Source organism: Toxotes jaculatrix, chromosome 6, assembly GCF_017976425.1.
Source record: "Toxotes jaculatrix isolate fToxJac2 chromosome 6, fToxJac2.pri, whole genome shotgun sequence".
Classification (NCBI taxonomy): Eukaryota; Metazoa; Chordata; class Actinopteri; family Toxotidae; genus Toxotes; species Toxotes jaculatrix.
In genome coordinates this window covers 8,945,129-8,971,410 of record NC_054399.1, presented here as the reverse complement: position 1 = coordinate 8,971,410, position 26,282 = coordinate 8,945,129, and the positions used below count along the sequence as shown (strand labels likewise).

Here is a 26,282-nt window from a genome sequence, read left to right as displayed (position 1 = left end):
TCAAGGCCACCCATTTACTTATTTGATTTTTCAGTATTTGAAGTGGAATAAAGAAAATTGGCACAAAGAAAAAAAAAAAAAGTCTTTACTTTTGAATCGGACTTCACTCACAACGGAGGTGTTTACCCACTGTGTGTGTGTGTGTGTGTGTGTGTGTGTGTGCAGTAGAAATAGCGGGATTGAAATTAACGGTGGAATTTACTGAGCGTTTATGTAGCGTGACTGACAGCGTGCGTGCGTGCGTGTGCGCGCGCGTGTGCAGAATAATTGGAACTTCAATGCCCACAATCCCCACAGACTCCTCAGCTCCCCTCCGCCCCCTCCGCCGCCGCCCACACCCATTCAGCGGCCGGCTCGGCTCGCGATTGGCTCGATTGCCTAATGACATCAGGACCCAACGTGGGGTACCTGGGTGATGGTTGGATAGAACGAGACATCCCTTTGTCCAATCAGAGCGCAGAGAGAGCCCTCAGACGAGGAAGAGCTTTTAAGGTGGAACCGAAAGGCGGGCGTTATCTCTCTCTACAGTTTAAATTGAGATGTTTAAGCTTGAAAGTTGAGTTTTTCTCGACTTTAGAGCTCGTTGTTGATATAAGAGAGCGCACAAGACACTAGTAGTTACTTTACTGACAGGTAACCTGGTCTAACTAAGTTACATCGACTCCAACGCCTGTCGTTTTCTAGTTAGCAGTCTCGACTTGATGTGAAAACACTGCGGCTCTGATTTCCTAAATGCGTTAACGGCTTGTGTTTTTGTTATTCTTTTGACTGTAAACTTGTTTAAAAGTCGGCTAGGTAGGAAGAAGCGAAAGACAAAACACTGCAGTGTTTTTGTCGTGAGTTTGTGTTGAGTTTGCTACGAGTTTACTACAAAAAAAAAAACTGACAAAACTATCATGAGGTTGTGTCAAAAGGGGCTGCCAATTTTCATTTATGGAAACCCTCAACCATGAGAGCTCTAGAGTCCCTTTGGTAACACGTATTTAAAATTGTTATGCTCTACATTATCTGGAGACGGAACTGAACCCTGTGCTGCAGAGAGAATAGCCATCTTTTTACATATCTCTTTAATATTAAATTAATTAGGTCTTCATGATAACCTGAAAGGTTGGGGTTATTTAACCTACCTCTTATGCAACCTGAGTGCTGACACGAATGTGCTCAGTTAGTTTGCTTCTACTGGTAGAAACTTTTACAATGGTTAATATCTGTTATCTGTTTAATATTAAAGTCTTTGTGAGCTGAGATCATAGTGTCTTTACTGTTTCTCTGTGTTTCAGATGCTGACCATCACTCTGAAGGTGCTGACTCTCCTCTGTGGATCCCCTCAGCCCGCATCCTTGTGTTTCCTCATGTTTTACCAAAGCAGAGGTTCGTCAAATGCAGCCTTTTCCATGCATTCAGAATTTATAGAGAAACTGCAGTTTGTTTGCTAGTTTTCAGCATCTCTTGGGGGAAAAAAGGGTCAAAACATATAACAAATAACCATTTTTCAGTTGTTTTTCTTTTGATTGCTTAGAAAACACTCGCATTTAAACCTTCTCTGATCAAAGGAAGTGGCTGATGGCAAACACACTCTGATTGTAAGTGTTACTGTTTTGTTGTTTGTTTGAAGTTTTCTCTATACTGTATCCAGCCCCAAACCTCTTAAATAATGTATGCCTTAAACTTTACAGCTGAAATCTGTCTCGCTTTGCACCTTCAGACTAAACCACTGATAAAGTGGTTTAGCTGGTGATAAAAGTGTTGAACATGCAGTGGCTTCGCCTTGTTGCTGTTGGCATGAAAATGAAATGTAAATGAAAACGTAATTGATGGACCAGGTAATGTGGTTGTGAACACATTATCTCCTGATGTGATGAAGTTCTCATTGTCAACTTGGGCTGGTGCGACCTGACAGACCCGTTTACCACATACCGTTGCCGTGGGAACATGCTATATATCAGTGCGATATTATGAGTGCTAGTGGTGAATACAACTGCAATCTTTGAACGTATGTAACTTCTGAACTGTGTTGGTGTCTGTGCCTTTCTGTGTGTGTTTATCTGCCTGCCCATCTGTCTCTGTGAAACCCACTGTGAGGAGTCGGGGGAATAATTACCTGCATAATCCATTCTAGACAATTAGATAATGCTGATTAGTACAATGGGCTACATGGGGCAATGGTGGTGTTGGATGCAGTGATGTGGGTAGGGGTTGTGGGGGGCCTTGTGCCACTGAATGACAGTGTGTCTCTGTTTGGGAAAAGAGAGCTGAAATAGAGATTTTGAATGAAGGCAGATGGGAAGAAGAGCAAGAACGTGGATGAGTGAGAGACGAAGAGAAAATATGTAGAGCAAGCGAGTTTTAAAAATTGAATGAATTCATCTACTGGGAATCCTTTCTCCTGGTCCTAGATGTCCTTCCACAGTGTGAAGGCAGGCAGGTCAGTTAACTTAGAAACTCTCACTTGCTTGTGGGTGTGAAGGCTCTTTGGTGGCATGTTCAGGGTCTGCCTTGTGACCAGTTTATGCTAAGTTAGGCTCCAGCACTGTTTGACCCTTAACAGAATAAATGATTTGAATATGAAGGATGGCTGAATGTTTACAAGAGTAAATTTTAGCCAGATGTTGGTACTATTTTTGCACAGTTTTTGGCAGCTGTTGGCTTCTGACTCCATACTTGATTTCCAAGTGTGGAAAGGCTGCAAGGCTCAAGTTATGGACCACTCACTGCTGGCGAGTGAGAACTCCTGTACTACCCTGTGGGTTGTTTATTTATCTATTCATGTTTTTAGTGTGGCACATTGACTGCATCAGTTTCAGAGATGTCTTTAAAGGGACGCTGAATAACTTTTGCTAAACGGCAGCCACTCTGGCGATGAGTGGCAATTTTAAGATAATGGTACAATGAATTTTCCTTTTTTTCCAGGATTTGCCTGAGTTGGTTACTTTATAGACACCATGATATGGTGACTTGAATAATAGCAAGTGGAATGGGATCATAAGCAGGAACATGAAGGGCATTGAGTTTACTTTCTGTTTTACTGTCGTGATAAAACCACTGAAATGTTTATCTGTGACATGTTAAAATGTAGTGTGACAGTGGAACAAGTGGAGCCATAAAATCAGCAGGCTGACTCTGTAACATGTTTTACACAGCAATACAGTATATTTTAAAAGTTCGCCAACCTTCCTGACTGTTGTCGTTGCAACGAATCCTAAAATATATATATCCTAAAATGGAGCAGACCTGCTCTGTTTATGTACGTACTAAATGAAACAAAGTCACTCTTCCACAGCCTTCTCCTCTCAGGCAAACGCTTACATACATAGTTTCTTACTCAAAATAGCACAATGGTTACTTACCATCAGATTAGATTTTAGAGGAAAAATGCTAAAAATGTGTCACAGTCGACATTCAAGCAAACTTTGCTGACTTTTAAGGGAGGTTGACATAAGACAGCATTAGGTTTTCCCAAAAGGATCTATAGTGTTCGGCATTAGAGGACAATGGATAATAGGATGTCTGTATGTGTCCTTAATTGAAGCTTTTGGGCTGCCCTCTGGCTAACCCACTTGTTATCAAATGCAGTCTCTGTCTTAGTGGAAACCCTCCATGGATGCCAAAACTGACTGTGTCCGATTCTACAGTGTCGGATTAATGGCTGTTTGATCAAGTTCAAAGGCGTAGCTGCCCTGGATGAACTCATTATAGACAGCGCCAAAAGACGGCTGGGCCAGACTGGTGTTCTGTACATGGAAAGGCTTTAAATATCAGTTCTTAGTTGGTCCTGGTCCATTCTGGGCAGTCCTGTAAATAACATGTGCATTGGAGCCAGCAGTCAAAAGTAGGCAGGCAGACATTTTTATCTTGCTGTAGCAGGGATATTTGTGGGGGGTTACAGTGGTAATCCTCCTTATACTCGACATATTGATTTTGATGACATCGTTGGCGGTAAGCGGACGTTGCTGTTGTGTTTCTGCACTGCAGCTTTGCTAGATATCACTTCACAGTATGTGGGTCTGACTGTAATGTGCATTTCCTTGGATTTTCTGTTGATTACGTTTATATAGATGGCACAGATAGCTGTTGTTGATTTTTGTTTTTTGTTAGGTGCCCAGCTCTTCTGTTTATTCCAAATAAGTCGCTGTTGCTATGAAGAGAAAAGTAAAAAACTTTCTATCAAGTGCTTCAGTAGATTGGGACGTATCTCATGTTTAGGATGTGTATGTTGAATTGCAAAGTGTGTGCTGTTGACTGACACTGTTCAGTGTTCCTGAGCAGGGTGCTTAATGCCTGTTACATCATTTTAAATCTGCTTAATCATTTTAGATAAAAGACCTTATATACTTTTGTATGGGTGCATAGGTTCTTTTCCCGGGAACATGTGACTTAAGACATTTGACTTGTATCCAGATAGCGTATAGATTAGCCGTAGTCACGTTGCACATACTTGTATAACTGCAAATGCATAAACGAGATCTCTTTAGGCAGGGAAAATCAAGCAGCATCCATGCTAAGTACTTGATAATAATCAAACTATGGCCGTAGTCTAATTATTGCTCATCTTACTCATATTTATATGAGTTGAATTCAGGTCAAAATCTGAGTAAGAATTACCTGATCAACAGACCCCGATTACGTGTTAATCTTTCTAATAATTGTGCTATGAGTATCTAGTTTGTTTCAGTGTTTTGATTGTGTACATTTACCACATAGGTCACACAATGTGATAGTTTTCTACAAAAACAGATGTGTGGGTAAGTAATTTCATTAATGCTGAAAACCATAAACACAAATGAAGTGCCTCTGTTTGCTGTTTTCCTGTTCTTTAATGTGCTCTGTTGGTTTTAACCTGCTTTAACCTGCTTAACCTGAAGTGATAGTGAGCGCCTCTGTGTTTCACTTCTCATGTGGGCAGTGGATGTACAGCGTGTAGTTTGAAATGATGCTGCATTCACAGTTGACAGACATCTGGATGCTATGGCTCTCAGACCACTTCCTCAGGAAGTTTGGCAGACAGATCAGATCTGTGACATCCTTCACGGCAACCCGAGCGTGTTTACACCTGGATTTATATGTGATTAAGCATGATTGGATAGCTACTCAATCATTCAAGACGCATTTCAATGCAAGGTGTTAACGGGGTAATAAACGTATCACTCTAAGTAACTATTATGTGTGTATGTGCAACTCTTTGTGTGTGTATGTGTGTGTGTGCTGCATAAGAAATGTGTTCACATAGTTGTCATGAATTTGTGTTTGAGTGTCGGAGTGTTTGTGCGTGTGAATCTCGATTCATATCAGTTTGAGCGTAAGTCTTTGTGCATGACTGATTGCTTTCTCTGTCTGACCACAATTGAAAAGGGATCCATCTCTCTCTGTGCCTCTCTCTCCTCCCTCTGCCTCTCTCTCTGTCTGTGACTGGGTGTCTCTATCTACTCAGTTCCACCTTAAGAGGAGCTTTAGCAGCCTGTCATGTTTGTGTTGAAGCCAACAGGCACAATATATTACAGTCTAGGGCTTGCTGCTGAAAAGCCCGCTGGATCCTCCACTGACCTGCTGTTCTTTCCTGCTTTCCTCTCGCGTTTTTTCCACATTTAGATTAAAAACAAAGCCCTCACTCTCTCTCTTTCTCTCTCTCCCTTCTCCCCTCCCTCCTTCTTCTTCTTCTTCTTCTTCTCCCTCTTCTCCTTCTTCTTTTCTGCGGCAGCAGTCAACGTAGAGGCTTCAGCGTGTCATAGAGAGGTTGAAGAGGAGGAAAAAGCAGTGAAGACGACTGTTTGGACGGAGCACAGTGTGTGTTTATGTTTGTATGTTTCGCCATTGGACGGCCGGGTGAAGGGGCACGAGGAGAAGAGGAGGAGGAGGAGCAGGAGAACAGGGGAGCCTGCCTGGATGAAATTCTCTCTGTCATGTCACTACGTGTGGACCTTGACTGATCACAGGGTGAGGAAAAGAGAGAGACATTGAGAGGAAGACGAGGAGGAGGAGGAAGAGGAGAGAGAGAGCGGAGGACAAACTGAGACTTTGGTTTCACTGGGAAAAGAAGAAGGATCCAGGAGGAGGAGGTTAAGTCTGGTGCTCCGTTTTATCATGACATTGTGGGATAAACGAACCAACGGACTGAGCACTCTTCAGTTGTGTGTCAACAGGAATTCGCCTTAGAAGACAGAGAGAAGGAAAGCTGGGAAGAAAAGGAGGAAAGAGACTCTGGAAGAGTAAAGACTGCTGTGTTCAGCCCAGCTAAGGAGCAAAGACTGGACTTACTGAGTGTGTGTGAGAGTGTGTGTGTTTGGGGGTTTGTGTGTGTGTGTGTGTGGCTGTGTAACCGGTGGAGGGCAGAGGAGTGGAGGGCCAGGGGACTAACCTGGCCATCAAACGGACTGGCAGCCTCTCCTCTCCTGGGATCATGTACCCTCAGGGCAGGCATCCGGTTAGTACCTCCTTATGTCTCTGTCTGTCTCACTCTTCTTCTGTCTGTCTCTCACATCCAATCTCTCTTTCTGGCTTTTTATGTCCTCCTTGTTACTTCTGTCTACCTCTGTCCCCTTTTTGTTTCTCTTGTGTCTTTTCTTTTTTTTTTTTTTTAACTTTCTATTAGTCTCTGCTTCTTGGTCAAAGCTTAAGTCTCTCCATGTCTTTGTCTTTCTGTCCCATTGTCTTTTTCAGTCCATTTTTCTCTTGTTTAGTTATAGGCACTGTACTGTAACATGAGGAGTGAGATGTGACGGGAGGGGTGGTGGTGTTTGGGTTAAGAGATTCCCTGTTATGTACACACACACAGACCCACACACACACACACACACAAACAGCCTCTCTCTCTCTCTCTCTCTCTCTCTCTCTCTCTCTCTCTCTCTCTCTCTCTCTCTCTCTCTCTCTCTCTGTCAGCGGCAACCAGGTGCCTTTGAAATCTTGTTGATGGTTAGCTGTGCGGGGTGTAGGTGGCATGTAACTGAATCTGCACTTCTCAGCTTGTGTGTGACATTGTAATCACGCACAGTATGTGTAGGACTGTTTATGTGCGTGGCAGCACGTGTGTGAGTGTAGATCTGTCTGTTTTAATATTTGTGTGCAGGTGTGCTAAAGAGTCTGTCGGACTGTCAGCTGTCCATTTGCTCATTTCTGTTGCTAAGCAAACGTTTTCACACACACACACTCTCACGCACACACACACTGACCGTTTAATTGATAGTTAAGTTCCACTTAATTCATTTCCATTACCACTAAGAAAGGTCATGAGTGCACAAGTACTTCCCCCTAATACCTCCTTAAACTCCCTTCCCTCCTTCAGTTTCACCCTTCATCAGCAGTGAGAATTTGCCGTTAATTTACCTGCCAGGGTAAAATAAAGGTTAAAGAACAGAGGGATGAATGACAGCGTAGGCTCAGTCTGGCTTAGGCCATTCGTTTCACAGGGGCCCCGGTCCGGTTTCTGTAATCACATTTGGTTGTCAGTCTCTTTGTATCTGCTACAAATGGGTCAGTGGCCACTTTGCCTCCCAGTCAGCCAGCCAGCCACTCAGTCAGCCAGCCAGCCAGCCAGCCAGCCAGCCAGCCAGCCAACTAGCCAGCAAGCCAGCCAGCTAGCTATCACACAGAATTATGAATGACATTTTCACAAGAGGAAGGCATGAGGAATCAATTATACGTACAGAGAGAATGCTAATAAGCCAGCCGCTGGAAGAGAGACGCTGAGAGAAACAAGAGAGAAGTGAAAAACAAAGGGAGAAAGTGAAAGATGTAAGAGCCAAGAGAGGAAAAAAGAGAGAGAAAGAATTCTTTAAAAAGGCTCGGCCGGGGGTGGAAAGAGAAATGAAAATGAATGAGAGATGCAAAGGAAGAATAGAGTGTGAACATTCCTCTGTTCTCTCCTTTAGAGGCGTATCAGAGAGCTTCCTGCTGCGATGCTCTGCGTTTGTGATAAAGTTCAATCTCAGATTGAGCCAACTCCAACCGATCGATAGCCTCTCGCTCTCCTTCTGTCTCCCTTCTGTTTTTCTCCCTCTCTCTTTTTTCTCTCTCTCTCTCTTCTTCTTCCTCTGCAGCCCTCCTCTGCCAGTGGAACTTTATTTCTGGTGTTGCTATGAAATGTGATCTGTGGAGAGGTGTGAGGGTGCAAAGAACAGTTGTGTGTGTGTGTGTGTGTGTATATGCATGCATGTGTGTGTTGATTGCGCGTGTTTGTGGTTACAGAGTCTGTGTTGGTGCCCGTCTGTGCATTTTAATGTACACACACGTGCATGTGCAAGTGTGGGTTTGTCTCCATAAATTCACATCAGGGTTACTCATAAAATATGCATTTCATCCCATTTTTCAGTCTATCTGCTTCTCCAAGCACAGCAGGGTTATATATTTCCTCTTGCCCTTTTTTATTGTTGAAGTACTTTAATTACCCATATTTCACAGAAGTAGTCATAGTAGATATTTGTATCTTTTTTTTTAAATTTTGTTTGTAATACAGGGTTTAAATTCATGTGGTTTAAATATATGCACCTTTTAGCCACTGCACACATTATTGCCAACCATTCTCCAAAGCCACAAGTTGTTATACAGCTCCTAACTTTCAAATCTCAGATATCAGATCATTCTTCATTGAAGTCTCCACTTGCTACTGCAGTACCACAAAGTCATAGCAGAAACTTTGATCAAAAAGTAATGGATTATTAATCAGGAGCAAATTCTGAGTTTCTCCAAGTTAATTTTCATATCACTGTGACATGATCTCAAACTAGAGGCTACTTTAAAGGTTTGAGATTCAACATAAAAGTTTATCGTTTGTGCTGGAAAATGGTTAACACGTAAAATATTATAAGTTAAAATGTTTGCTAATACTGTCTGCACATCACATTACTTAGGTGGCTTCCCTGTAAACTTGACCCTGTTCACTTAGAGGGTTTGATGGGTTCTTTCTGGTGTCAGTCAAACATCATGGTCCACTTCCTATTAGCCACAGATGTCCAGAGCTGCCCTGAATGCTGCTCCTTTTAACTCCTCTCTGTCCCTTTTGGAGGTTATAAGGACAGTGTCTGCTGTATAAATAGATAAAATGAATATCCAAGGCTCGAGCAGTGTTATTTTTTTTTATCAGAGAAAAACTCTGACTTTGTTCTCCTCGCTCACTGATAGCAAAGGGTTAAAACCGAGGGCTGATTTGCCAGGCGAGCGGAGCTGTAATTGGTTCCACTGGATTTTTGTGGCAAGCATTATCAGAACTGCGTGTGTGTGTGTGTGTGTGTGTGTGTGTATGTGTGTGTGTACGCTCATGCATGTGCATGTGTTAGGATTTGTGTGAGGTGTGTTAATGTGTGTTTTTTGTCTAATGAGTCTGATTTCTTTTTATGTGTCCTTGTTCCTTCAGTGCTTTGTGAGTGTATACATGTTTGTATGAACAGGGCATGTTGCCTAGTTTATTGAGTTAGTGTGTAAATGTGTGTGCACATGCAAGAACACATTCTTCTATGTGAGGTGTTTGTGCAGTTTTTTTTTTTTTTGTGTGCATTAATCCCTTAAGTGTTAAGTGTCTTTGTGTTTAAGTACGTGTATGCATTGTTGCGTGTGTGCCGTGTACGTGTCTGTATTTGTCCTTGTGTTCCTGTATAAGTGTCTGTGCGTGTGTGCATGCAACTGTTAACGTGTGTATGCTTGGATCTGGGAGAAGAAGAGGAAAGGAGAGCGGCGGTGGTTTGTATATACGTGTATGTGTGTGTGTTCGCTGTGTGCCAACAACAATAACAATAAATAATGTCCCAGTCTGACCTCGACTGTTGCTGTGAATGTACAAGCCCTTGATTGGCTGCCACACCCCGAGAGAGAGAGAGAGAGAGAGAGAGAGAGAGAGAGAGAGGATTTACTGAGTGTTTTCATGGTTAAGAAAGATGTCTATAACTGAGTCTGACCAGCTCTCACATGCACACACTTGTTCAACATTTTAAAACGTATCCATGTAAGTGCAAACAAACGCACCTCTTCTTTCACAGGTTTCTGTTCAGGTTTGGCCCTTTGTAAACTTAAAACTGTCACTGTGTGTGTTTGTGTGTGTGTGTTTGTACTACAGATTTTCCTCCTGCTCTAGGAGTTGTGGTGCCTGTAGCCAAAGAAGCAAGGGTGCCTCTGTGTGTGTGTGGCACAGTTTAAGAAACTGTTAGAAAAATGTTGCAGCGAAGATGTATAATCATCTGTGTGTGTGCATGCCGAGGGCTTCCTTCTCCTTTGGCCATGAGTAGGGTAACACGTCAGTTATACGGCCAAGTAAATAAACTAATGCCAAATATGTGGCCACAGAAATCACATATGCTCAATTAATGAGGGCAGAGCCACTGTAAGAGTGTTTTGTGTGTGTCTTAAAGTTGGATTCTGATGTGTTTGGGTATTTATGTGCAGGAGATGGAATTTGTGAGTTAATTTTGTAGTTGCAGTGGCAGGACACGATGAACTGCTTAAATTCTGTGTATGTGCTTGCTGATTTGTATTTTTTTGGACATGCGTCCTGTGTGCTATTTGCTTTTGCACAAAGTAGACCTGTCTTTTTTTTTTTGGCATCCGGTTGTGTTGTGCAGTTTGTTTTTCCCCAACATGTGTGGCTATAATGAAAGCCATGTATGGTAAACAGCACAGCGGATTGCTGTCACCTCCCGCAGATGACATTCTCCTCTCCTTTCCTTTGTCCTCGTCTTGTTTACTTATAATTTCATTCTGCATTTCAAAGGCAACCCCATAAAATGGCAAAAAGTCAAGTAACAACAAAACAGCTGCGCTGAGACGACCCACAGAACAAGCAAAGAGTTGTTCAAGCAGCGAACAACTTCTGTTCAGACATCAGCAGCCACCCAGATTAAGTCTGCTCTCTGATTAAAAAAAACAGGCCATTTTCTATCCCCAAATCCTGTGTTCTTTTCTTTGTCATTAAAAGAAATGATCAGAGCGAGGCTTGGATGGAGTCCAGAGACTCTTTTGGCTGCCAATCTTTCCCTGATTTGTAATCCACCGCTGGCTTAGTGGCTGACTGGTGAGCTGCAGCATTAACTGAATAGCTCTCTGACTGACTGACTGACTGGTTAACTAGTGGCCTGGCTGTCTGATTGACTTACTGACTGTTGGCTTGTTAATTGACTGTCAAACTGAATGACTGGCTAGCTGGCAGGGTAGCTTAGTATTCACAGACCCTCAGCACAATGAGAAGGCCACAAACTGTAAACGAACTTCTATTGTTGGGTGGCTGACAGGAAGGCTCTTTCTAAGTTATCAAGACCTTTGCATGGTCTGCCAAAAAAAGGGGTGAGAAAGGCAGGCAAAACTGTGTATGACAGACAGAAAGAGGAAAAAATTAAGGTTTTATGCTAGATTTCTGTTCTTCCCAGGCGCCTGTCTTCAGTCTTTATTCCACACACAGTCCAAACCCATGAGCTGTTATTCATTGCTGCTCACATCAGCAGACACACTCACACACAGAAACATGTACACAAGGGCACCAGACACTCCTCTGCCACACTTGGTATTTCTCATCTATTCATATGACTTTTTCCTAAATATTTCACCAGCCAATTATTATTTCATGTGCTATCTGAGTGTGTCTCTGCTTGTCTCAGATGCACGCAGAAAAAAAGAAAGAACAAAGAGGGTAAAAAGGAGAAGTAAAGAACCGAAAGGAGAGAAAAAGGAGGGAGGAATGACACACAGATGCAAGAGAAAGGGCAGAGGAAAGAGAAAATGTTTTGTTTGAATGAATGCATCCATGCATAGGCATGCCTGCTTATACCGTGTGAATACTCATGTGTTGGTAGACAGTGTGCCAGGGGCTAAACGGATAGACGGGGAAGACAAGCAGACAGATAGAATCATTTCTTTCCCAATCACTCCCAGACCTGCATCTGTTTCACAGTCGCTGTCTCTCATGCAGCCGCTGCCACTGGTGGAAAAACAGGCAGCTGCTTGAACAGAAAACAGACAGAACCAGACTGACCTAATATTCAGACAGAAAGTGAAAATAAATAACTAAATAAAAAACAATGAGAGCCATACAGGATACATGTTAAATGTGGTGCTCAACCGTAATTTCAAATAATCTCTATACAATAAATATTCTGTTCTTATATACTCCTCTATGTTATCACATCAGTTTAACTGGCAGTTAATCAAGTCTTACAGTCAAACTCATGACAGACAGACTGACAGGCTGGTCAACTTACAGACAGACAGACAGACAGTTAGACAGACACTAACAGACAGGTGATGGTTACGGCCACTGGGTCCCACCTCCATTCTGTTATGTGATACAGTCAAATAGGCTTCACCCGCCACCCCTCGCCTCACCTCCCTGCCTCCCCCATAGATAATCCTTCCTAATTCTATGCTTGCCCGTGCCAGCTCCTCCAAATTGTGATTGACTGTTGTCCCACATGGTGTGCATGTGTGTGTGTGATTGTGCACAAGTGGCCCTTCCCTCCCCCCTCCTCCACCTCCACCTCCTAGATTAACCGGATCAGTTTTGGGTTTCAGGATCCCCTATGCTGACTGCACACACACACACACACATACACATAAACACACATGAAAACACAGGAGGCGGTAGGCTGTTTTTGGCCCTTCATGACGTGCTATTGGACCCCTAACAGTCTGGGCTGCCATCTGTCACAATACAGGAGAGACCAAACACACACACTCAAACAACAAATGTTTGTTCTGGTGTACTTACGGCATGACTTGCTGCTGCCTCCATCTTTGTAAACACTGCATAAGTATGCGCATGTATCCCCCTTAGATAACCTATAGCTCAGTGTTACTCTTACCTGCTGGAGTGTCCTTGAGCAAGACACCAAGTCTCTTCTTACCACTAATAAGCATGAACTAATTGGACACCAGCTTTCCATGCTAGTCTCTTTATCCTGAAAGGAGGAGCTCAGCGTAGGCAGGGAATATTTCTCCTTTTGCTGGAGGACCTTATAACTCTTTTTTTTTTGTATTTTTCATTTCCTTTTTGCTCATAAGAAGTTTTATTGCTCCAGGGTCTAGGAAACTCATTCAGAAAGGTGCAACTGGCAAATCAAAAGAAAGACATTTTGGAGTTTTTGTCCCAACAGATGAAAGAAAGAAATTCAAATCTCTCTCATCAGCACACTACAGAGGACGCCATGTTGACACTAACGGTTGTCACTCGCAGATCTCTTGTATAATCCTGATCTGTGACTATGGGCTTTGTTATATGACTTAGTGCTGCTGATGTAACCTGCCAGCAGCACTTTGTTTGTGTGCATTCGCATGAGCATTTGTCTGTGTGTTCATGGTAGCAGATGGTGGGAGCAGTATTGCTACAGAGCGATGGACAGTGCACAGGGTAGAGCAGCTAGGCAGTGTTGACTACAGCAAAGACAGCATGGCTCTCTCTCTCTCTCTCTCTCTCTCTCTCTCTCTCTCTCTCTCTCTTTCTTCGTCTTCCTCCCATCCCCTCGGTGTCAGGCGGATGAATGGTTGGCTATCTCTCTCAGTCAGCAGCCACGCCGCTCTTTCATCATCTGTCTCTCTGCTCGTTCTTTCATTCCTCTGTAAGAATGTCAGACTAGTCTATCACTCCCTCCATCCCTCAGACCATCCATCCCTCTGTCTGTCAGATGAGTATCTATCTCTCTTCTGCCTTTTTTCTTTGTCAGTCCATCCCTCCATCCCTACTCTCCCTCCATCCCTACTCTCCCTCCCACTGTGGGTTGTGTGTTCTGTGTGTGTACTTAAAAGTGTGAATCTGCATGTTCAGTTGCGTGCGTTTGTTTGTTTGTGTGCTTTTCAGTGCGCTCATGGCTACGTGGGTGTTTGTGTATGTATCCGCGTGAGCCAGATCGCTATCTGTCCCTCACCCCTCCGTCATCTCCCTCCTTCCCTCCCCCACTGAGTGTGTGTGTGAATCAAGGTCAGTGGGGATCTGTTGGCAGACACCCCCCCCAACTATCTATCTATCCCACCCTCCCCCTCCACCACTCCCTCCCACACACACCCAGAGGGTTTATGTGTGTTGTGCCCATCCAGCCATCTAGATGTCCCCACTATGCCTGCGTCGGCTCAGTTTAGCTCAGCTCAACTCGGCTCCACGGATTAATTACTGGGGAACCCACCGCGTCTCTGACCTCCACCGTCGGACTAATTGAAATCTAATTGAATTGTGCTTGTCTAGACTAATGAAGCCCCGCCACTGAAACCGCCAATCTTTTAGCCGTAGCTGCTCACCGATAGCCACCCAGCTTCACTGTAGTGACAGCAACATGCCCCTCAGTTTGGATGGATATGTGATGAACAGATGAACAAAGGAGCAGATCAGTGGATTTATCGTGGTCTTTGGTCGTTAAATTACTAAAAAAAAAAAACATATGTTTTGTTACTTTTGGTACAGGAACAAGTCTACAGTAACATCAAGAAAGTTTGAGTGCATCCATTTTCCAGCTAAAACATATCCTATTTTATCATAGCTCCGATCAAGGCTGAGCTTTGTGTCCTTGTTGTTTGTCAGTGCTCAAATCATAGTCAAATGAAACTTCATTTTGAGGACCACAGTAGCCAAAAATCCTGTACTATGACATCATAAACTTCAACAGGGTTGAATTTGTTCTTTTTTTGTTGCTGTGTGCTTCATCACCTTTTAATGTAGATGGGGGGAAAAAAGACAAAGGTGAAAAGAAGTGGTGCCTCCTCCAATGCGCTCCTGGTGAGACTGCTCATTGACAGATGACAAGAAGTGGCTGTAAAGAAGTGGCAGAGACACCTGGCAGTCTGCTGCCTTGCCAGGCTAACAGCGGAAGACCCACAGTGCAGGGAAAATTAGCCAATCCAAATAGAGAGAGAAAGGGAGAAGAAGAAGGCAAAAAAGGTATCTTTTTGCTCAAAAATCTCCTCTGAGAATCGACAGAAAACATAGCTACTTTTGCTTACTTCAGCCCCATTCCCAAACATAAACAACCACAGCATCAAAAACATCCACAGTGCCCTTGTTTCTCAAACTTCCATGAAGATTATGGCGGAGGAGGGCAGCTGTTGAAAGCGCTTTAGACAGACATAGAGGCCTGGGGGTGGTGGGGGGGCCCCCGGGAGGTGCTTGTTTTGTTGGACCTTCTTTAGCTTTTAGCAGGTGAGAGACGGTGCCGTGATTCCCTATAAGTTATTCATTTGACGTTTCCTCCCTTCTCAGCTCTTTGTAGGCTGGAATACATTAGCAACCTGGCAGAGTGGAGAGGATGCTAATGTGGAAGAGAGGGAGAAGCAGAGAAGAGGAAGAAAGGATGGGGGCAGTGGAGGGAAGGAGGCAGAGTCATTAGAGGAGGAGGAGAACAGAGAGTGAGGGAGAGAGAGAGAGAGGACAAGGCTTTATAATGTGTGGGAAGGGGAAGTGACCTTCCCTCTCACTTTCATCTTGGCTCTTTTTTTTCTCCCCTTACCTTGTTCTCTGACACACACACACGCACACTCACACACTCACTCACTCACTCACTCACTCACTCACACACACACGCACACACACACGCTTGCTTGCAGACACACTCATGCAGGTGAACACGCTCCTACACACATGCAATATAGACATAACGCATACAATCTTATCGTGAACAGGCACATACACATGTGCTCCTCAGTATCAGGTTTTCATCCTTTCTTTCTCTCCGTCTCTTTCTGTCTTTCCCGTGCAGGTCCCCTTGCAGCCCGGCCAGTCTTTCAAGTTCACAGTCCTGGAAACTCTGGACCGTATCAAGGAGGAATTCCAGTTCCTTCAGGCTCAATATCACAGGTACACACACAATATTGCATTGCACGTGTGACTCATGCATAGACATACATACATACATATACACTGATTTCCACATTGTATTTATTACTAAAAAGTCACTTCATAAACATCAGTGGTCAACATACAGTATTTGAATTCTTTCTATTCAAGAACTTCTTAATCTTATGATGAATCATACTCTTCCACACTTTCAATACAATATATTCTCCACTCCTAATAATTGTAAAAACAACACATTGTACTTCAGTTCAGTAACAGTGGCTGAATTCTTGAATATATGAACCAATAAAGATAATATGACAGCGTGCGAGTGCTGTCCCTTAATCTTTATTAGTTCACTGAGTGTGCAAAATATTGGAGACTGATAGTGAGTTGCAGCCCTTCATACATAATTCTGTCTCAGAGCTTTAGACATTTCTCTAAATGAACATCTTTGCCTAAATCTATGCATAACCTTCATTTGTAATAGGCATACATTTACAGTAATTAGGGAAATCAATAGAAGATAATAGCTTTTACCTACATTCACTTTATCAGCGTACCTGAAATGCCCTTTTTCCATTCAGTGCATTTTTAAGTATAGAGATTTCCAGTTTCTCCTGTGATGTTAACAAAATTAAACAACTATATTTTTATCTTATCTTAAAATGGTCACGTTATCATATGGCTGACCAGAGGTGACCTTGGCTAAAAGAGATAAACCATCATAGGTTAAAACATCCGGCCTCTTGCTTACACCTCTGTGGGCATGCGGCACAGCCTGCTGTGATACAGCAACACTACTTTAGTGCTAGGAGCTGGACTAGTGGATCTCAGTAACACACAGATGCAACAACAGCGACAAATACATTTTCATGCTTATGTTCATGTAATTAGTGTCAAGTACAGCCATGCAGACTGCGGCCATCTTCCAGCACAATGCACAATTATTAAGCTTTTCATAATAATAAATCATCTGGCTTAGCTTTACCTCCTCAGAATATTGACCTCATAAAGAGAGTCTGCTAAACTCAGACACTCTTTCCCATGTCAGTTTGACAGTTTAAATAGTTCAGAAGACATGTTAATAATGTACATGCAGTGAAGCCTTCCCTGAATAGCTGGAGGATTTTAAGAAGCTTGCATTTGCAAATTTTTTTGCTTTATTTCATCCATTATTGACTAATGTGATGCATTTGAAATGCATTTAAAAATGCCTCTGAAAATAACCAAACCTGAACCTGACCGGAGGCTAAAGCACAACCCAGCCAAAAGGCTCAAACTGACCTGAAATACACTACTTGTCGGGACCTAATGGGCTCAGTCTCAGAGCTCTATACACAGATGTACACATGACATACACAACCATACACTCTCCCACATACATGCACAGTTGGTGTGATTGCAGTATACAATAAGACACACACCCTGCAGGCTGTTGCTGCCTTTAAGGTGATATTTTTCATTTTCATGAAGAAGAATCCTTTTTATTCCTTCTTTTTTTTTTACACATACAGGAAATTTTACTCTCTGCATGTTACCCACACCAAGTGAACAAAACACACAAAGCATGCACATGCACTAGAGACGCTGGGGAGCAGGGGTGGATCGATGCCTTGCTCAAGGGCACCACAGTCGTGGTCACAGAGGGAAGGGTGGCACGTCTCCTTCACTGTGGTTAGTCGAGGGATTGAACCAGCAACCCTCTGATCTCAGGCCTGTCCAAAGTCCACTCTTCTTTGACTTACTTACTGCCTTGCTGTGCCTCGGCCTGCCCCCCCAGTGGTAATAGGTAGCCTGACCGTATGACTAGAAGGGACTTTTTGGTATCCTTACACTGCCTTAAACTGTATTTGACATCTGCAGTGCCTAAGTCCTGTTAGAATTATAATTCATTTCACTAGATGCAAATAAACCATTCACTCTGTGTGTGTGTGTGTCTTTTTTCATCCTTGTGCAGCCTGAAGCTGGAGTGTGAGAAGCTGGCCAGTGAGAAGACTGAGATGCAAAGGCACTACATCATGGTGAGTCCAATCAGAGCTGTACTGTGATTTGTTAGACTGACTGGGCCACTCATACTCTGAAAAGAGTCTGATGGGTTCTTACTTAGGAATTACAATCAGGGGAGGTGTATCTGTGCTTTTGATCAGCTGGATTGATGCTGTTTAGTGTTTTTGTCATTCAGGAGTACAAATCTCTCTCCACTTCTCTGTTCTGTGTTTTTCTTTCTCTCAAAATCTCTCTCTCTCTCTCTCTCTCTCTCTCTCTTCGTCAATCCTGTTTTAATTTACTTTCTCATTTCATTTACATGAAGAGGTAGTTTAGATAATGAAAAACGCTGCTAAAGAAATAAACACACTGTAGATTTTCAAAACTCACAGAATGCTGACACATTTACAAAATGTTGAAATGACAATGTCCAGTATGAGAATATCTCTAATCTCTGTTAATTATTTACTTTAAAAATGTGTAATTTGTAGAGGTACATAATTGTGAATATCTGTAATAGTGGAACACAGTTTGAACAGTTCCACAGTGTAGTTGTACAAACCTTTACTAAACCGGTAAAGGTGTATCGTGTTTTTGTGTCTCGTGCTTGCTCTCTCATGCCTCTCTTGGATTCGTATTTTTTGTTTTTCCGTAGCCGTCGCTGCATTTTTCCTCCCTCAGACTCTCTATCTTGCTTAGGCTGTTTCTCTGTCTCTTCTTCGCCTCTCTGTGTTTTCGCGCGCTAACAGCCTGAGCTGCCTCTGTGTCGTTGTGCCTGCGCGACTAAAGGCTCACATGTATCGTAAGCCTTCGTCTGTGGTACAAAACCCACACAGAGCCGACCAGAATACGATATGCACCATCTGCTAAGCTGCTCGCATTTCATAAACCTGGGAGAGCAGGCAGGATCAGGGCCGTAAGCTAGATAGACACACAGATGGATAGACAGAAAGAGAGTCAACCAGACAGGCAGACAGACTGACAAATAGACTGAGTGTGAGCAGACAGACAGGCGAACTGGCAGATAGACAAATGGATACAGAAGCACACAGACAGGCAGGCAGGAGATAAACAGATTAAAAAAACTCTCACAGCATATACACATTCATTCATCTACACAACACTTCTAAGGCCCCAGCTTTTCCTGATTCTGCTTCTTTTTATAACTGATAATGTAATAAGTCCTAAATAAAGTCAAAACCTGTCAAAATATCGCACAGCTAATTATCCTAATAAGATATCTATGTAATAAAACAACTGTTGCTATAGCATATGACCATTTCAAATTGTTCTTTTAGTACTTATAACACTGTCTAACTTATTCGCATGACTTACTTTAGCTAAAGCCAGACTATGCAACTTTTAAAATAAAAAATAAAGAATTCTTTTTTTTGCACAAATGAAAAAGAGAATTTATATGCAATAAAACCAATCCTTGTTCACTTTAATACTCTCTGGGGCTTTGCAGCTAAAAACCTTACTTGGTTTGGCGTGACCAGTAGTTTTTGTGGTGGCTGACATTAGCTAACAAACCTTATTGCTTTATGTGTGTAACTGACATTAATGAATCAGTTTGTTGACTTTAAGGCTTGTCTCTGCTTGTTCTTCTCTTACATCATATTAAATGTGTCACAGATAAACATTTGGGTTTTTTTTTTCACAAAAGTAAAACAAGACAAAAGTTACATTGTCTTGTAAATAGTCATGTACAACGACGACAACAACAACTGTACAACAACAAATCTGTACAATTACACAACCAAAAACATGTAGAGGTTTTGTTGAGAATACTCATCTACCCAAACACAAACCCTCAAGTGGTCCTCAACAGAAGGACTTGTCGAACTGACCTTATTTCATAAAAATATCCTCACTGTTCAGAAACTCGAAGTGCTTCTCAAAGTGGGAGAAAAAAAATACAAGAAGATACATGTACATGTAAATTTGGTACAGTGCAGAACACACACATAGAAAAACCTCTGAAAACCACAGAATTCTCACAACAACATCCACTTCCCTAATCTCAGGCACTCCCTATTTTAGCTGTGGTTTGACAGAATTACTATGTGTAGCAAATGGCCCAGACAAACATCCACCTTCTCCATCGCAAATCCTCACCACCCAAGCTGATACAAAAGGTGTGGTGTTGTGCCAGCGTGGATGCAGTTCTGTGTCTCTCCATAGACGGGGGCAATAGATGACATTTGATCGAACATTGTGCATATTAAATGTCATGGCCTTTGTGACCACTGCGCCAAAGGTAAACTAAGGAGGGGGAAGAATAACACGCGAGTATCCTCTGCTATATGTTTAGGCTTTAACAGTTCCCTGTGGCAGGAGGTCAGATGCAGATGACATTCCCATATAGGTTAGCATGGCAGACGGTTAGCACTCCAGGCTATGTTATTTGAACTAGGGCTCACTGTGGCGTAGTGCAAGGCTAACACAGCGCTATGCTACTTCATAGGCATAGCTCAGAAATGAGAGAGAGGGAGGGAGAGAAAATGAGAGGGAGGGAAGTGAAAGAGAGGCTCAAAGGGAAAGATAGCTTGAGAGGAAAAAAGGCTCAGAGTGTGTCAGACAAAAAACACACACACAGACACACAGTGAGCTGCTGAGGGAGGGAGGGAAGGATATAAAGGGAGGCAGAGATAAAGAGAATAAAAGAGGAGCGGGAGAGAGTGATAGAGGCACGAGAGAGATACAGAGGGGAAGAGAGAGAGAGAGAGAGAAAAAATGCTGAAAAGGAATGAGAAAGAGAGGTACCAGGGGACAGAAATGCAGAGAGGAGAGATGGAGGTTGAAAAAAAAAAGATGCTGCGAAAGGATGAAATGGAGAGAGAGAGAGAGAGAGAGAGAGAGAGAGTGGGGAAAAAAAGAGTACGCAACGCAGAGTGCAAGAGAAAAGAGAAAGAGATAGTGATGTGCTTGTGTGGGGGGCGTGAAATGAAAAATAGAGATAGAGAGGAAAAGAGAGAGAGGATGCACGCACAGACACGTAAATAATGTGAAGCAACAACGGACTCGCTGCGCCCACAGAGGAGATAACCCAGAAGGCTATATTTAGCTCGTTAGGCCTGTCATCCATACTGAGGCCTGTTTCCACAGGCTGGGGCTCTGCTCACCACGCTGCACTGCTCCTTCCTTTACTATTCATCAGTTTTAAGCTCTTTAAATACTAGGGTGAGGGGTTGGAAAGTAGGGAGGTGGTTATGCAGGGTTATACCCGACTGATTCATGTGGAATTTTTTGTGCACTTTTAACACCCGAGAATACACTACAATTAAGCAAACACACTTTTTTTTTCTCTGTAAGGTGGCAGTGATTGAGATTTTTTTTCATTAAGGTGTTTCTGTAATGTGATCTTTGGTGATTATTTGATAACCTGCCTACTACAGTACAGTACAGGTGGTTGAATGTAATGTGAAAACCTGTTGTATTTATTTGAGTTCAGTTTTATCACTATGTGTCTGGGAAATTCCGTTTTTTGGTGTGTCAGATTTTCTCATTAGTGGCTAATGGTAACCACTAAATGGAGGTACAGGTGCTGAAATAGACTAAAATAGACTAAAAATTAGACTGAATTTTTAGAATTTATTTTTAATTTAAGAGGATGTGACACAAAGAAAACAAAAAGCAAAAAGTAAAACTGAGCCAATAACTGCGGTAATATTGTATTTGCTACAGAGCTGTACTTTTCAACCAGCAGAAGGTGTTAGTTTTTCTCTGCTGCTTGAAATCTCCTTATGGCATGAAACTTTTCAAAGTTGGGAAGTTTGTTTTTCCTCTCATTTACTACTTTAATTCTATAGCTGGCAATGGGTACGCGTTACACATTTCACGCTTGCAGAAATGATGCCATAACCCTCTCAAATTGCTCCTGTGTGTGTGGTGTTGCTGCAGTAGAACAGCAGAGCCAGGTTTGGATATAGTGTATTTGCATGTTTGGCAGACCTGCTCTCTTTAGCGTTTTGGATGGAGTATATGTTTTATGTTGGCTTCTCTGCTAGACTGGCTCTTTTCTTTGTATGTGTAGAGAGACACTGGCAATGTGTAACTTTAGCGGTAGCTGCAAACGCACACAAACATCAAGTCACACACATTGAGAGTGTCTGTGGGCGTCTTGCTTTTTCTCTGGCTGTTGAATTTATAATTCATGGCTCTCAGATTTCACTGCTCTTCTGGAATTCCACTGTGTATTTTTAAATAAGGTTGCATTGTAGCCCTTGCTAATCAGGGGGCGTAAACGTGTCGGTCACATGCTTACACAGAGTGCAAGTAAGATTCCTGTCTGGAGAGCTGTATTCACCCCTGCTGGCCTTAGGTTGAGTCTTGCTGAGAGCCAGTACATGAGCAGGAGGCTCACTGGAATGTGAAAGAAGAGGAGATAAAATAGTTGTCTTGCATCATAGAACCCTCAAAGTCACCATTTTAATGGAAACAGACCTTTGTGTCAGTCTCTCCTTCCTCTCCTTCTTTTCCCCACTGCCTAGATGAAGTGGACTTTATAAGCCTTGCTGGCCTAAAATGGGAAAACCCTGCTCATAGTCTTATAACTGGAGGTTTTACAATCAAATATATGTTGTAGTTCAATTGCTGCTCTGCTTTTCTCTTTTTTTTTTTGATTTAATACCTTCAGAAACCTTTTTTTATCCAGTGTCTTGACTGTTCTGCAGCCCTCCTCTCATTCCTGCTGTCAAACACAAGACAAAACTCTTACGGGGGAGTGGACAGCCCGGCCCCTTTAATATAAAGTATAAAAAAGACATGTCTACTGGAGGGTGACAGCTCACAGTCGGGAGTCACATTAGGTGGCTTCTCCATCGCTGTGTTGGTGTGTATGTGTGTGTTTAAGTGAGGTACAGAGGCGCCGCAGGGGTCTGGTGTTAATGAACGGCCATGCTGTTGGCAAGACACAAAATATTGTTGCATACAAAATACCAGTGAAATGAAACATGTGATATTAAATTGCATATTTTATGACCACATTTTTCCTCTTGTGTAAGGGGAGGGCAGACAACATGACTGTCAATTAGAATTTGAAATTTGAGCTACTGTTCAAACATATGGAAAAAAAATAATATTCAATCTGTAATGATCTGACTCAAAATTTACTTTGTATAGACTATCAAGCGCTGAGTGGGTAATTATGTCACCAGACCAAATACTACTGCCCTGAAGTGGCATTACCACAACAAAAAAATATTAGAAGTTACCTGCATGTAGTCTGATAATCAGACAGAATTTCCTTTTCATTTCCCTTAAAATCTCTGAATAGGTTAGCTGTGATTTAGAGGTCTGAGGATTCAAGTGAGACAGCAGAGGCAGCACAGATGTACTGTCAATTTTAAAACTTAGTTTAGGATTAGGTAACATGGGTTGTTTTTGAATTAATTTGAACAATGCTAATGTTAGTTGTTTTTTTTTGAAAAAGCAGCTGTCTTAGTGGACAGTAGTGCCATGATAATGGTTGCTTACCCTCATTGTGTGTATATTGGATAATTGATGTTTGCTCAGCTTGCAGTAAGCACCTGCAGGTCTTCACTTACCTGTTCAGTGTGTAAAACTGATGCATTAATGTGTAAAAACTTTAGTTAGAAACTAATCTAAGCAGACAATAATATATTATGATCAGTGAGTGTAATGTAAAACTTTGGGCTGTGGCAACACGATTGTCTTGATCAGTTTACTTTACAAAAGTAAATTGGTAGTTTAACATTAAGATCATCAAGACATATTACAAAATATTTCTGTATCAGGATTGTATCATGGCTTCAGTGTTTTGTCTCATGCCTGCCATGCGGTCATTTGTTGGAACATTGTGAGTGTGTGTGTGTGTGTGTGTGTGTGTGTACATATATCTGTGCGCTTCGTCCATTCAGTACATCCCCTCAGGCAGAGATGAAGTGTGTGTGTGTGTGTCTGTGTGTGTGTGTGTGTGTGTGTGTGTATGTGTGTGGATTAATGCGGTGCTCTCAGCCTCTTACTCCACTCCCAGCTCATCTGTCTGATTCAGGCTGACACACTGTGTTCTCTTCAGCAACATTACAGTCACAGACTGCTCGAGAAAAGGGGGAAGGAGGGGTTAGAAAAAAGGAAGGAGAGAGAAAAAGAGAGAATAGAGAACAGAAGTAATGAGGGAAGTGAAGAGAGAGATGGGGACACTGAGATAGAGAGAGAAAAAGAGAGTGAGCAAAACAGAGATGAAAGAAATATGAGAGAGAGAGAGAGAGAGAGAGGGCACAGGGGCATTGGCAGAGAGACAAGGAAAAAAGTAAAAAGAAAAACAGAACAAGGACACTGACAGAGGAGCAGAAAAGAAAGGGAGAAGAGACAGCAAAGACAAAAAGGGTTCATTTTTGTAAATGAGTATGATGGAGCAAAGGAGATGTCGGAGGGATTGAATAAACACAGAAGATGAAGGAAAAATGCCAAGGAATGGGAGAAGGAGAAAGGAATCTGATGTAAGAGGGCAGGAGGAGAGAGGGCAGAATCTGAGAAGGGATTGCTCCTTGCTAAGCTAAACGTTGCTCCCCGATAGTGGGAGTTGGCCAGGGGATTTAAGCGGGGCCAGATGTAGGGAAGGATTGAGTCTGTTTTAAGAGTCTTAAACCTGTCTGAACTGTCTGGATCAGGAGAAACAAACAGGACAGGAGTATTCATAAAGATGGACGGGGTCTCCCCCCATGGTACGTACTGTACACATGCGTTTGTAGACATAAACCCTTTCAAATTCAAGGTCAGTACTATCCAGTTGTTCTGGTTCTCCCTCTGATGAAACTGGCTGCAAGAGAAGCTGCAGTGAGGCTGAATGTCTGCCGTGACTGATTTAGTCGTCACCCGCTGACAGGACACAATGGAGAAGTCAGAGCCCGCTAACCTAACCTCTGATGTGGGTTAGCACAGCATGCTAATAAATGTTTTAACATTGGTGGTATGTGTGCAAGTAAGTGTGTGTGTGTGTGTGTGGGCGGGCAGATGAAAGGGACAAGCTCACTCAAGAGACACCGTTGAACAATGCTTTGGTTAAGGTTTTTACACACACACACACACAAATGGACAAATAAAATATGCAGGAGTAAACACAAGCTGTGTACACACATGTAACACAGCTCACACACATATAAATGTGCTATAAACATGCTATAAAGCCACACATGCCTGAGTGTAGAGTTGCACACACGCATGACTGTCCCATTTAGATAAATCACCTTGGATTAGACCCACTTCCTAAAGCTCATTTTAAAGTCTGCCAGCATTCTTTGCAGAATGCATAGAAGCGATAGAGAGAGATAGAGATAGAGAGAGAGAGAGAGAGAGAGTCTGGCACCGTTGTCTGACACTCTCTCAACACCAGGGGGGTGGAGGGAGGGAGGGGGGAACGAAAGAGCAAACACTCCCTGAAGAATGAGAGAATGGAAAGGAGGAGGGAAACACGAGAGTGAAGGAGGAAAGAAACAGAAGGAGACAGAGAAAGAGAGGGAGAGAGCAGCTCGTTGAGAGAAATGCAGGAATGCTTTTTGTCTGTTGTACCCTGATGATGACAGTGCAGTGTGTATGTTATTAGTGGCAGATACACATTAGATATGGGGTATCTTCAGAGGAGTGGAACGTTACAGTGCGATCAGATAAACAAGAATTACATTGCAACCTCATTTATCTAAAGTAACCCGCCTGCTGAACTGACATGACGAGCCAAAAAGCAGGAAAAAATGCAGCAATGAAAATGGAAGTGAGTGAGATGTAGACTCACAATGTGTTTATACACAGTTTTGTTTTTTATTTTATTTTAGATACACTAGGAAATTGAAACAGTTTAAAGCTCCAGAGATTTTATTCCCCTCAATTACATATACACTTTTCTTGCAAATAGAGTTACACATGTAAGTCTTGTCAAAGTTTTAAAAAGCATACGTCTTTAAGTTTTGCAATAATCAGTTTGACGTGACAAAAATATGTGCCGATTTTGAAATTTCAAGTAAACGCCTTTTCACTTGTGTCTTTGCTGTTGAAGATTGAACAGATTTGAAATGATAACTGGAAGTCCAGTTAATCAGCTGAAGCAATCAAATATATGGTCATTTTAAAATTATATGAGTACAACATTTACAGAGCAGAATAACATCTTAATCAGAGACTTTTGATAGAATATTATCTATACCAAGAAATGTACTCCTTTCATACACAGGATTGCTACCATTCAACTTATACGGGTCATTAAATAATTAATATAATAATAATTAGTAAAATCATATTTGTGCTCATGTGTACTGGTCAGTATGGTTGAAATTCAATCTCTTCATACTAATAAGTCATTTTCTGTCTTGGAAATATGGATTCAAACAGATTTTGGTAAAAAGATAACACAATTTGATGCCATTGCAATTCCACTGAACGTAAATAAACAATAATATTGAATGATCACCCAGCCCTGTATACACACTACTTGCTGTTGTAGATATGTACTGATGCTGATATCAAATATAAAAAATATACAACAGTAATAGGAATAAATTGCTTTTTCATTTTCCTGAGTGCTTGCAAACATACGTGATATTTGGACACCATA

The 26,282-nt window shown here is 42.3% G+C and overlaps 1 protein-coding gene across 4 annotated transcripts in view; it reads left to right on the top strand.

Moving 5' to 3' along the window:
• Nucleotides 1-607: 607 nt before the first annotated feature.
• Nucleotides 608-26,282, top strand: part of tle2b (TLE family member 2, transcriptional corepressor b) — a 79,317-nt gene continuing 53,642 nt past the window's right edge. For 2 of the 4 annotated variants that reach the window (XM_041039888.1, XM_041039886.1), the window contains exons 1-3: nt 5,515-6,418; nt 15,648-15,745; nt 17,685-17,748. In XM_041039888.1, the coding sequence (XP_040895822.1) occupies nt 6,395-6,418; nt 15,648-15,745; nt 17,685-17,748 (186 nt within the window). In that variant the 5' untranslated portion in view covers nt 5,515-6,394. Of the gene's footprint in view, nt 634-1,280; nt 1,372-5,514; nt 6,419-15,647; nt 15,746-17,684; nt 17,749-26,282 lie in introns of those variants that run through there. The other 2 variants (XM_041039887.1, XM_041039889.1) reach the window with 2 other exon arrangements.